At 39.3% G+C, this 13,180-nt stretch overlaps 1 protein-coding gene across 2 annotated transcripts in view; it reads right to left on the bottom strand.

The window, feature by feature from the left end:
• Positions 1-13,180, bottom strand: part of LOC150086116 (integrator complex subunit 12-like) — a 142,627-nt gene that overhangs the window by 114,805 nt on the left and 14,642 nt on the right. For both annotated transcript variants that reach the window (XM_090373722.1, XM_090373723.1), the window contains exons 2-3: positions 11,628-11,814; positions 2,309-2,431 (exon numbers count right to left, since the gene is read on the bottom strand). In XM_090373722.1, the coding sequence (XP_090229848.1) occupies positions 2,309-2,431; positions 11,628-11,801 (297 nt within the window). In that variant the 5' untranslated portion in view covers positions 11,802-11,814. The remainder of the gene's footprint in view (positions 1-2,308; positions 2,432-11,627; positions 11,815-13,180) is intronic.

Genomic DNA, 13,180 nt, shown 5'->3' with positions numbered 1-13,180 from the left:
GGCAGAGCACAATATGAGAAACAGAGCAACTCGTCGTAACATATTATGCTTAACGTATTATGCCTTGTGCATTTAGTTATTTTTAAATATTGTCATATACACCTTTTAACATCTCTCATATTGTGTGATTATCTTCACAACTAGGTCGTCATGTCTGCAATACCAGGGTACCTGCCCGTCCACTGATGATAGGCCAATAGCCTTGAAACAGTGTGGGTCATCATGTCTGCAATACCAGGGTACCTGCCCATCCACTGATGATAGGCCAATAGCCTTGAAACGGTGCCATCTGGGTGGCGGTACTCACTGAGAATAAGTAACAATAGTCTTCTCTATTAGTGAAGCGTTACTTATTCGAGGTAGTGCAATATCATTGCAACTCGTCATGAAGGCAGAGCGCAATATGAGAAATGGAGCAAATGATGCTCCATTTCTCATATAGCAAAAAATACTACAACTACGTCGTAGTTTCTTAAGAGTTGTCTATGGTGTATCTACACCGATATTATATAGTAAATATATATGTATACACTGCCCTACCATTAATATTTGGGCACACCTCCATTGATGATCATGTCCTTCCATGAGTCAGACAACTATAAATATGCTCACAGGACTTCAAGGAGACAGTAGTTATGATTGTGAATACAAGATGCCATGACTGATAGAGTTAACAGACTTCCAGCATGGAATGATAATAGAGTGCCACATAAGCAATCAGTATATACATGATATTTCAGTGGAACCGAAGGTTCCCAGGTCAATGATTGCTGATGTAACCTGCAAATGGAAATAGCCTATCGCGAAATGACAAGGAAACCTCTAAAGCTGACAAAACACGACAGGATTTCTCTGCAAAGAGTCATCTGTTCAGAATGCAGGTCGATGTTGTAGCAGCAGAAGCCCTTAATGAGACAACTGGGACACATGTCAGTGCCAGTAGTGTGCAGGATGCTACAAGATATGAGTTTCCGTGGTCTTGCGGCCATCTGCAAGCCACTAATCACCCTGATTAATGCCAGATGCCATCTAGCTTGGTGTAAGGCCCACCGTTCTTGGATTGTAGATCAATGGAAAGCTGTGCTTTGGAGTAATGACTCACAGTACATGGTCATGCCTGGGTGTTGTGGATGCCCACAGAAAGCTAATTGCTGGACTGCATCATCTCAACAATGAAGTTTTGCAGAGGCAGAATGATGGTTTGGAGCTATTATTCATGGTTTGGCCTGGGACCATTAACTGTTTCGAACTAAATCATGAATGCTGAGGCCTATCTAGATGTTCTGAACATTAATGCATTATCTATGTTGTTGCAGCACATTGGGGATGGTCCGTGCCAGTATCAGCAGGCTAACATTCCATATCATACTGCTCACACTATGACAGACTGGTTTGAGGACAGACAAGTGGCAAAAAGTTGGATTTGCCATCCTAGTGCTCTGACTTAAAACGTATAGAGAACCTCTGGGATAAACTGGATTGTTGATGCATGTGAGGAGAGAATTTGTTGCTTTGAAGGTAGAATGATGAAAAACATTGAAGGACTTTTACAAAAAACTGGTGGAGATGTTTTTTCATGGAGACCAGAGACTATTAAAAAGGCTGAGGGTTTCATCACAAGTTATTAGTTTTCCTGTAAATAAAGGTTATTTGTTTCCATGTAGGTGTCAGGATATTAATGGTAGGGCAGTGTGTGTACTCTGGAAAAGATTAAAACCCATATACATAAACCTTGTAGGTCCATACATATGTACAAATAAATATATAAAAGTTTAATATTTATTTAAAAATTACATATCAAAAATTTCACTTAACGTCAGAAGAAAAGAAAGCATACAGAAACATTTCTGTGAAATAAAAAAAATAAATAAAATAATAATAATAATAAAAAAAATAAAAAAACAATTATGAATTTGTCTCAGAAAAGCTTAAAATATGGGATTATACAATAAGCTGGTTAACAGTCAAACAGACACAAAAAAAAATTGCAAAGAAATAAATTTGGAATTTATAAGAACTACCACTTCAGAGGAAATTATAAAAATCTAATATGCCTTTCTTAACATTAATCATATAATTCTTTCTTTAAATAAAAATTATGTTCAAAAGTTTGCAGAAAACAATGTTTAAGTGAAAAGCTGCAATATTTCATGTTCATATTTTATCAGTGTCAGTTAAATGGGAAACAATATATATATATATATATATATATATATATATATAACAATATGTTTATAGCAACCACATTTAGAAGTATACAGACTTCAGTAAATATCATAAATTTTTGTATAATAATAACTTTTTATACCTGCCGCTTCTCAGCATCCCTTTTCCTTCCATCATCAAATGCCAATTTTCCAGTCACTGTTTCACTTATATGTTTTGGTGAGGGCTTTTTGTGGGGAACTGGCTTGCAGATTACATCAGGTTCCTAAAAATATATATAAATTATATGATGTTCATAGAATGTTATATGAACATATACCTTGAGTATTACAGACCTAAAAGCATTTAAACGTAGCAACAAAGGAACTGATATAAACAAATAATTTTGGTATCACATACATAGATTTCAGAATAGCTTTTGCTACTGCTCTATATAAAAGACTGTTATACAATAGAGTAGTATGGCATTAAGTGCAAGTTACTGCTACAGATAAAGGGAAGGTTAAGTGGGAGAAGACAGTGGTTATCAATGGGCACTGCTCTTCTTGAACTAGTGTTAACATTAGCATTAGTAGAGGCATATGATGCAAGAAAGCAACATATGATGCAAGAAAGCAAGCTTATTCAGCATCAGCCAAAAAAAAAAAAAAAAAACACACCACTCCCATTTCATCCCTCTGTTCGTTCGAAATACCTGTCCAGTTGAGCCTTAAATTTGTTTAGGCTATCAACTTCAACAACAAGTGATGGAATTCGGTTCCACCAACAAACCACCCGCTGGCCAAAGACAAATTTCCGCACATCTATCCGACATCCGTCCTTCCTCAATTTGAATTTATGTCCTCTCAGGTGATTATTCTGAGCAAGATGAAGAATCCCATTGGCATTGAGCATGCTCAAACCATTCAAAGCCTTATACACCTCTATCAGATCACCTCGCCGGTGCCTAGTCTCCAGACTCTGTAATTTGCAAAACTTAAGCCTTTCTTCGTAAGAGCAACCCTTTGTTCCATTCACTAATCTTGTTGCCCTTCTCTGTACCCGTTCCAGCAGCTCTACATCCTTCTTGAAATGAGGCCTCCAGACCTGTATACAGTACTCAAGATGTGGCCTAACCATTGCCTTATACAAGGGAATAATCACCTCCTTATCCCTGCTAGAAAAATTCCTGTATATCATTGACAAGACACCATGAGCTACTCTTGAAGCTCGTCTGCACTGCTCAGAGAACTTCATATCTGCCTGCACAATTACCCCCAGGTCCTTTTCATTCTCCACCACTGTCAGTGTAGTACCGCAGAGTTGATACGTTGCTCTGTGTTACTGTTTCCCATATGTAGTACTTTACATTTGTCAATGTTAAACTTCATTTGCCACCTCTCAGCCCATCTGTTCAACCTTTCCAGATCCTGTTGCAGCAGCATAGCATCAGTAGTGTCCTTAACAACCCTGCCAACCTTTGTATCATCTGCAAACTTGGACATTAAACTTGATATACCATCATCAATATCATTCATAAACACCGAAAACAACAACGGACCCAACACTGAACCCTGAGGAACTCCACTAATAACATTAGTCCACATTGAGCAGTGTCCATTGATTACCACTCTCTGTCTTCTGCCACTCAACCATCCCCTTATCCATAGCAGCAATTTGCCTCCAATGGCACACTGCTCCAATTTATGCAGCAGTCTTCCATGTGCAACAGTATCAAAAGCCTTTCTAAGATCCAAATATATAATATCAAAGTTATTCCCTGCATCCAGTTCTTTTGTGACTACATCATAGTATCCAATCAAATTGGTCACGCAAGACCTGCCCTTAACAAAACCATGCTGTGTCTGAGCTATAACTGAATTCTTGTCTAGATGATCCTGCAGTGCTTCTTTAACCAGTGCCTCCATTAATGTACCTGGAACAGAAGTTAAACTAACAGGTCTATAATTACTTGTGTCAGCCTTTGATCCTCCTTTGTGAATTGGGGTTACATTTGCACATCTCCAGTCTATAGGTACCTCCCCTGAGTCCAAAGAAGCTCTCATAATTATGGCTAGGGGTTTGCTTACTTCCTTTGCTGCCTCCTTTAATGTAACTGGATAGATCCCATCCACCCCAGGTGCCTTTTTTATGTTTATCCTCAACAATCTCTCCTCCACTTTCCTCTCAGTTATTACAAAATCGTCTAGCTCACTGCCAATGTTTACTTTACCTACATCATTCTCCTTCCTGAATAACTCCTCATGCGTGAATGTAGATGCAAAATACTCGTTTAGATTGTTAGCCACCTGAGCAGGATCCTCAACTGTTGAACCATCAATATCCAGTGGACCAATCTAATTCATCCCTTTCCTTCTTGAGTTTAAATAGGTAAAGAACTCTTTTCTGTTTTTCTTTGCATCCTTTGCCAAGGATTTTTCGTAGTCTGCCTTTGCCTGCCTAATCTCCTTTGTGACTTGGTTACAGACCAACTTATATCTATCATAGGCTTCCATGTCACCCATTAATTTGTATGTACTCCATGCATTTTTCTTCTCTGCCACATGTCTCATTAGTTCATCTGACAACCATTTAGGCCTAAACCTTGAACAATATTTCTTATTTGGTATGTAAAGCCTGGTAGCTTCCAAGATTAGTTCCTTGAATGCTTCCCATTTTGAGTTTGCTGTTGGTAACATCATCAGTTGGTCCCACTGTATAGAATTTAAATACTGTCTCAGACCATCATAGCCGCCTTTACGAAAACAAAAACCCTTCCCTTTACCTCTGATGGTAGTTACCTCCTTGAGTATATCCCACTTCAACACACTGTGTTCACTGCCACCTAGTAGTTCATTTATCTGCAGATTCTTAATGCATGAAGAATCTGCAGATAATCAGATCAAGTGTATTGCTCCCTCTTGTTGCCGCACGAACTTGCTGATGTAGAAAACAATCATCCAATAAATCCACAAAAGCCTTGCTAGTGTGTGAGTCAATATCTGGGAAATTAAAATCCCCCATTATAAGACTCTCTGATTTACTGGCCTACTCTATTTCCCTGTACAATATCTTATTATACTCATCAGAGTCATTAGGCCTATAGCACACTCCTACTCTCAATTTTGATTTCCCTATGCTTATGTAACACCAAACTGACTCGACACTGCCCTGTCCATCGATGTCAACTGGCTTCACTTCCTTGGATTTTTATGTGTTTCTTAACTAATAGCATAACCCCTCCTCCCCTCCTGTCCTGTCTATCCTTTCTATACACATTGTATTCCCCAAATTCCAGTTCCGCATTCCTTATATCTGTGTGACACCACGTCTCTGATATCCCAACAATATCTGCCTTTGATGTTTTGAGCAACACCTCAAATTCATCAAATTTATTTACCAAACTCCTAGCATTGGTGTACACGCAGGTATACATGCACCTGTTTCTATTCCTAGCTACCCTAACACAACCCATGTGTTTACTTGTACCGCAATGACTCCCAGCAGTCTCTGAAATATCCTGCATCTTGTTTTTCAGGCTTCTGCTCATTTCAATAGAAGCAATGCAAGAATCACTTCCACCTCTGCCAGTGGCTACTATTAATTTATTAGTCCTTGTATCCCCCCCCCAACTAGCAGTTTTCCAACCCTCCTAACATTGTCTCGACAGCATCAGCAAAAATTCTTGCACCCTTTCTATTTAAGTGTATCTCATCCCCGTAGAAGCAATCTCTCCTGTTAACAAGTACAGTCCAGGCTGAAAAAAATTCTACCCCTTGAGCCTTGCACAATCTCTCCAGGGCCGAATTGATCGACAAGGCTCTCATCATATACTCCCTCCTATCATGTCTGGGCAGAATTGCAGACACTTTCAAATTCAACCCTAATTCACGGCTTTTTTTCAACAGTGACCTGTACTTGCTAAGTAATTCCGCCGGTCTCCTACTCTTAATATCATTAGTGCCAACGTGTACAACTATATCACCTTTTGTGCCCTTAAAAGATGATATCCGCTCTACAACGTCATCAACCTTTGCCCCTGGCAGACATACCCTGGTCCTATTCCACCTATCCTTTTTACAAAGCATGTTCCTCATTTCCCTGAAATAGTCACCAACAACTACTAGTTCCTGTGGGACCAGCACATTCTGCCTAGGGGGCTGCCTCTGTGTTGCCTGATGACCAAGTGCAAGCTCTGGTGTTGATGTGGGCAGCTGAGAGCTTGATGGGCCCCTCAATTTATTTCCTTCGAGGGCATCCACCCTGTCCTTCAAGCTCTCATAAAGGCCCATAACAACGCTGAGTTGTCGCCTGACTCCCTTGCACTCCTTACATCGTGCACACACAAAGACATCCCTAACATTCCATGGTGAACCACTTACTGTTTTCAATATTTATAAAATGATATTGTTTTCAGTATTTATTAATAATATTGCATATCAAATTTATTTCCTAAGTTTGCACATGATATAAATGTTAGCAGGGTGGTTAATCACAGTAATCATGGTATGGTATACTACTGTAACAAGATCTGGAAAAATTAGGCAGATGGGCTGAGAAAAGTGAAGCCTAAAATTGACAAATGCAAGGTACTGCATACAGGTAATCCCAGATAACATACTTTGTGGTATCACTGAAAGTAGTAGAGAACAAAAGAAATGTGGGGATAATTGCACAGTCAAGCATGAAGCTCTAGAGCAATATAGATGGGCCTAAGACAGCTCATGGGTTTTTGTCAATGATATACAGGAATTTTGACAGCAAGGATAAGCAAGAAATTATTTCATAGTATAAGGCAATGGTAAAGCCACACCTTCAGTATTGCATACAGATCTTGGAGTCTCAATTTAGAAGGGATGCAAATTTGTTGGACCAGGTGCAGAGAAAAACACTGAGATTAATGAGGGAAACAAATGGGTACTCTTACCATGAAATATTTCAGTTCTGAAAACTGCAGTGCTTGGAACCTAGGTAGCTGTGAGGAGACCTGATCGAAGTGTTTAAAGATTTAAATGAATTGAGAAAACTAAATGTTAATGAAAACTAAACATTACTTTTTCTTGGACAAATATAAGGAAACAAACAGAAATTGAAAAAGAGTGGTTACAGGATAAATGTGTGAAAATTTTATTTCAGCCAGAGAGTAATTTATTGTTGGAATAAACTCACCTCTAGTGTTGTGGAAGTGGCTAGTTTGCTGTAAATAAATTTAAGGAAGGATTAGGCAAATTAATAGAGGATGTATCAGAGGTGTGGTGTGTATGTGTTTTTTTTTTTTTTTGGTTGCTGTATGAAAGTTTGTTTCTTTGCATCATTTGACAATATTGTCTAAGACCACTGTAGTCTCCTTTATAAAAGCAAAATCCCTTTACCCTTGACAGTAGTTATATCTGAAGTAAATATGCATCAATATTATGTAGTGTTCAATATTATGAACACTAACGAAACAGGCCTACGCGCTCTGGATTCATTGAGGAATTTATTGCTTAAACACAGAGCGTACAGATAAAGCAGAAATATATGAGCTTTCGGCTATATGGTAGCCTTCGTCAGAATTAAAATACATGAATGGCAGTTGGAATGAAGATGTGCACTGCCAGGTGCGTGAGACGCGAGGTTTAATTGTTTGTTGACGTCTGTGGCTGTGACGCATGATGACGTGGCCAGCGCTTGTCCAATGACAGAACTACTGACTCTGTGATCGGGTTGACTTGGTAACCACTGTTCCTGTTTAAGGATTTATCCGAAGATTTTATATTTAATGATTCCAACCAGGTACGCTTTAGGTAATGGTGGGATCTGTCTACCACCACGACATCGCGGTGTGGGTCGATGTCGTGGTGGGTTGTCCAGACATGTTCGGCGATAGCTGAGTGTTCTATATCCGCTAAACGGATCGCTCTTTTGTGCTCCGAGAGACGTTTCTCGAGTCGACGTCCAGTCTCTCCGAAGTAGCAGCTAGTGCAGTCACGGCAAGAGATGCGGTAGACTAAACCGCTCTGCAGAAGGGTGGGGACAGGTGTTTTCACGTTGGAAATGAAAGAACGCAGTTTCCTGCCTGGGAGCTGGATGCACTTTATTCCGTGCGTTCTCAGGATTCTGCCGATCTGTTGTGACAGGTTGGGGTAGTATGGGATGAATGCCCTTGTGGATGGCTCGTCACTGTTGGTGTTGTAGCTGGTCGTCACGATGTCACGTGTCTGTAGATCACACCTGTCGAGGACGTCAATGGGGTAGCCACACCTCGTAAGGTCTACTTTGACCCTAGTGACCTCTTTGCGTCTTTCATCAGCGGAGCTGGAGTGTGTCCAGGCGCGAGTAAGCAAGGTTCGGGCCGTGGAGAGGAGGTGGCCTCGCGCGTGTGCTGACCGGAAGTTGGTAAACTGGCCAGCACACATGGGCTTACGATAAACTGTAGTCCTCAGGTATGTGCCTTCACGTCGGACAAGTGTGTCTAAGTATGGTAAAGAGTTGTTCGACTCCAGCTCAATCGTGAATTTTATGAAGGGCGATAGTGAGTTGAGGTGTGATAGAAGTCGCTGACCTGAGTCTCTAGGGACTCAGGTCAGCGACTTCTATCACACCTCAACTCACTATCGCCCTTCATAAAATTCACGATTGAGCTGGAGTCGAACAACTCTTTACCATACTTAGACACACTTGTCCGACGTGAAGGCACATACCTGAGGACTACAGTTTATCGTAAGCCCATGTGTGCTGGCCAGTTTACCAACTTCCGGTCAGCACACGCGCGAGGCCACCTCCTCTCCACGGCCCGAACCTTGCTTACTCGCGCCTGGACACACTCCAGCTCCGCTGATGAAAGACGCAAAGAGGTCACTAGGGTCAAAGTAGACCTTACGAGGTGTGGCTACCCCATTGACGTCCTCGACAGGTGTGATCTACAGACACGTGACATCGTGACGACCAGCTACAACACCAACAGTGACGAGCCATCCACAAGGGCATTCATCCCATACTACCCCAACCTGTCACAACAGATCGGCAGAATCCTGAGAACGCACGGAATAAAGTGCATCCAGCTCCCAGGCAGGAAACTGCGTTCTTTCATTTCCAACGTGAAAACACCTGTCCCCACCCTTCTGCAGAGCGGTTTAGTCTACCGCATCTCTTGCCGTGACTGCACTAGCTGCTACTTCGGAGAGACTGGACGTCGACTCGAGAAACGTCTCTCGGAGCACAAAAGAGCGATCCGTTTAGCGGATATAGAACACTCAGCTATCGCCGAACATGTCTGGACAACCCACCACGACATCGACCCACACCGCGATGTCGTGGTGGTAGACAGATCCCACCATTACCTAAAGCGTACCTGGTTGGAATCATTAAATATAAAATCTTCGGATAAATCCTTAAACAGGAACAGTGGTTACCAAGTCAACCCGATCACAGAGTCAGTAGTTCTGTCATTGGACAAGCGCTGGCCACGTCATCATGCGTCACAGCCACAGACGTCAACAAACAATTAAACCTCGCGTCTCACGCACCTGGCAGTGCACATCTTCATTCCAACTGCCATTCATGTATTTTAATTCTGACGAAGGCTACCATATAGCCGAAAGCTCATATATTTCTGCTTTATCTGTACGCTCTGTGTTTAAGCAATAAATTCCTCTATTATGAACACTGCAATCTAGTGGTTTCTTTATCTGGGGATTTTTAATGCTCAAGGACTCACTGGTTATAATTAGATCAAAAGTATTTCTTTCTCTTGTTGTTTCTATAACATAATAGTGTAGAAAACAGTCATACATCCAGAAATTCTCTACTACTATGTAAGCCACCTGTTGTTGTTGTTGTAGTAGAGTTTTAGAGCATCAGCAACTAAGACCATATTGCTCCATATATACTGTCTGTAAATTGTGTGTTCTGTGATTGATTTTCTGTTTTGCTGGACCAAAAAAAAAAAAAAAAAAAAAAAAAAACAAAGTTTGCAGGGGAAAAAAACCAAGCTACCCTCACCTGAGACTGACTAACTTGGCCACCTTGTGAAAAAGGCCCAAAAAATTCCTCATGTCATCGACAGGACTCTAACTTAGGTCTTTTCCATCCAGTGTGGGTGAGGACAGTACTTGGGTATACCAAGTGCTACCCAAGATGCTGTGAAGTTGCAGTCAACATCTGAAAAGTTATCTCCCCCCCCCCTCATTATAAGACATTCTGATTTACTGGTCCATTCTATTTGTCTGCATAGTTGTTCATTATAATTATCACAGTCGGCCTGTAATATACTCATACTTTCATATTTGTTTTTGAATTGCTAAATCACACCAAACTGACACAACATTACACTGGCCATCTACATAAACTGAGTTCATTAGATTCTATGTGCTTCTCAACCAGGAGCATATTTCCTCCTATCTTTTCTGTGCACAAAAAATTCCTCATGTGAGGAATTACTTATCATATAGCAGAGTTGGGGGAGACCCACAGTGGTGCTTGACCTGTAACACTGTGTACTTATTCAAATTCTGTATACCCTATGTCTGAGTGGTGCCATGTTCCCAATGTCCCTACAATATCATTTGATGACTTAACTGACACTTCAAATCCATCGAATTTATTTACTATACTTCTGCCATTAGCTTAGTAACCCTAACACAGCCCACATATTTGTATTTCTCAAGAGAATCACCAATCCTCCATTCCTTGTGTTCCAAGCTGCTGCACGTCCCAATAGATGCAATATTGAGCACGTGCAGAATAAATTTTGTTTTTGCTTGCACTGCCATTATATTAGTATTCCTCTCTCCAGACTAGCAGTTTTCCAACCCACCTCACATTGCCTCGATAGCAAACAAATAATCTTCCACCCATTCTATTCACTCATTAAGTGCATACCTGTAAAAAAGTCTCCTGTTAACAGGCACATGCCATGCTGAAAAAAATTCGACCCCCCATAAGCCTTGCACAGTCTTGCAAGGGTCAAACTGTGACAAGGCTTTCATCATGTACATCTGGGCAAAATTCCAGACACTTACAAACTGAATAATAACTCAACTTTATTTCAACAAAATATCACCTATTCTTAAGGTCATAATAACCAATGTATACAATAATAATCTTTTGTGCTCTTAAAAAGATAGCTGTTCTAAATCATTAACTTTCATCCCTGGCAGAAATACCCTGGTCCTATTCTTTTTTGCACAATGTATTTCCCATTTCCCTCACATAATCACCAACAATAGCTACTTCTCATGGGACTAGTGCTTTCTGCCTTAGGGGATGCCTGTGTTATCAGATAATTTTAGGTAATTTCACCTATTTTGTTCTTCTCTCATTTAAAAATTACTGTTTTTTTTTTTTTTTTTTAACTCCTGCTCCAAACAAAATTTCTCCTTTTCTTATTCTGGTACATCAAGAATGAAAGACCTACAAACCATCTCATTACCTATTTTGTGCATACTGTTTTATTAATAAAAACATATATATTTATCAATAAAAATACATTTTGTGCTTACCTGTTTTATTGATAAAAACAGGTGTTTTGAATCTTTAAAAGAGCTAAAACAAGATTGTTTTTGGGCAAGAACATCATCTAGTAACTGTCGCAACTGTTCTGCTGAATCTTTTGCTTTTGAATGCAGAAGCCTCAATGCTTTAACAAACAATGGGTCTAATTCTAAGGTAGCCATAGTTTCCAATTACCTATAAGAAAATGAAATTAACTGCAGATTATGTTTCAGTAAAATGTTTAATGAGTAGCTTTTCTATTTGCTTATAATAAAATGAAGACAGAAAAAAAATAAAATTTTGAAATAAACAGAAAAAAAGCTTTTTGAAACCTACTAATTTATAAATTAGCACTTTTACAATTAACAGACAAGATGACTACTTTTATGTAGTGACCAACTGTCAATGGACCACTGTTTTTTCTTTCTGTTCCTGATAATTCCCATACATTATTTTATTTCATTTATTTATTTTTTCAAAAAGCAGCCACCTGCATATTGCAACAAGTGACCACTTTTTTGGGTGATAATAAGTCAAATAACCCCAAAAAATTGATCAATAAATTCAATGATGAAGCTATAATTTTTTTTTGTTTAACCTAAAGTTTTAATTTAAAACCACTATTTCACTCAGAATCTTTAAATTTTTAATGCATAGAAAATATGCATTTAAATTCTGCACCTGTATGTACAAACCATTTTTAAAATAGATTTTTTAAAATAAACAAAAAATGAATGGTATTTAGAAAACAAAGTCAGTTTTAAACTAAATCTGCAGACAGACTACAAATTCAAATTAAATACTTCCCACTAAAGAATTTTGCTTTACTTTTTTAATTGAAATATCTTTTAGTTTTATTTTCACTTGGCCAATAACATTAATTATAGTTCTGATTTTAATGTAGTTTGAATTAAGTTTTAATTTCAATTAGATGATATCAAGTAATGGTTACTTTCAAGTTACTATACCAGCAACCCATTAGTTTCAATTGTTAATATAAGGCAGATTTGCCTAAAACTGAAAACATTTTTTTTTTTTTTTTCACTTGAACTGTTTCTTCTGTTACCTTCCACAGGGCCTCTGTATAAGTTTAAAATCAATTCTGTTATGCTAATCAACCAGTGTTATCTTGGGAGTCATAGTGAAACAAACTGGTGCGACATAAGCCTCAGGCTTCCTTGCACCATATGGCTAATAATAATAATACCGAGAAGTCGCACTAGTCAATATGCTTTCCATAGCCAGTCAGAGGATTAAGAAGATTCTTGACATGGATTATGGCCTCTGGTCAACCTGTGTTGTGGTTCCCCTTTACTCCGACAAACGGGCATATGTTTTTCGAAGTGAGTGATCCATGCCTTCCAGTAAATTTCTCCTGTGTATGTTTACATGGTCACAGTAGCTGAATATCCGTGTAATTCCAACATTTTGCACTGTTTCAAAGAACTATTCTGTTATGCTAATCAACCAGTGTTGGTTGATTAGCATAACAGTAATAGTAAGGGTAGCAATGTAGAGGGGGGGGGATTGAGGCAACTAAGAACTTACGAAGATGAAATGT

The sequence above is a fragment of the Mastigoproctus giganteus genome, chromosome 5, assembly GCF_048544385.1.
Source record: "Mastigoproctus giganteus isolate SK-2022 chromosome 5, ASM4854438v1, whole genome shotgun sequence".
NCBI classification, from domain to species: Eukaryota; Metazoa; Arthropoda; class Arachnida; order Uropygi; family Thelyphonidae; genus Mastigoproctus; species Mastigoproctus giganteus.
This window is presented reverse-complemented; position numbering and strand designations above follow the sequence as displayed.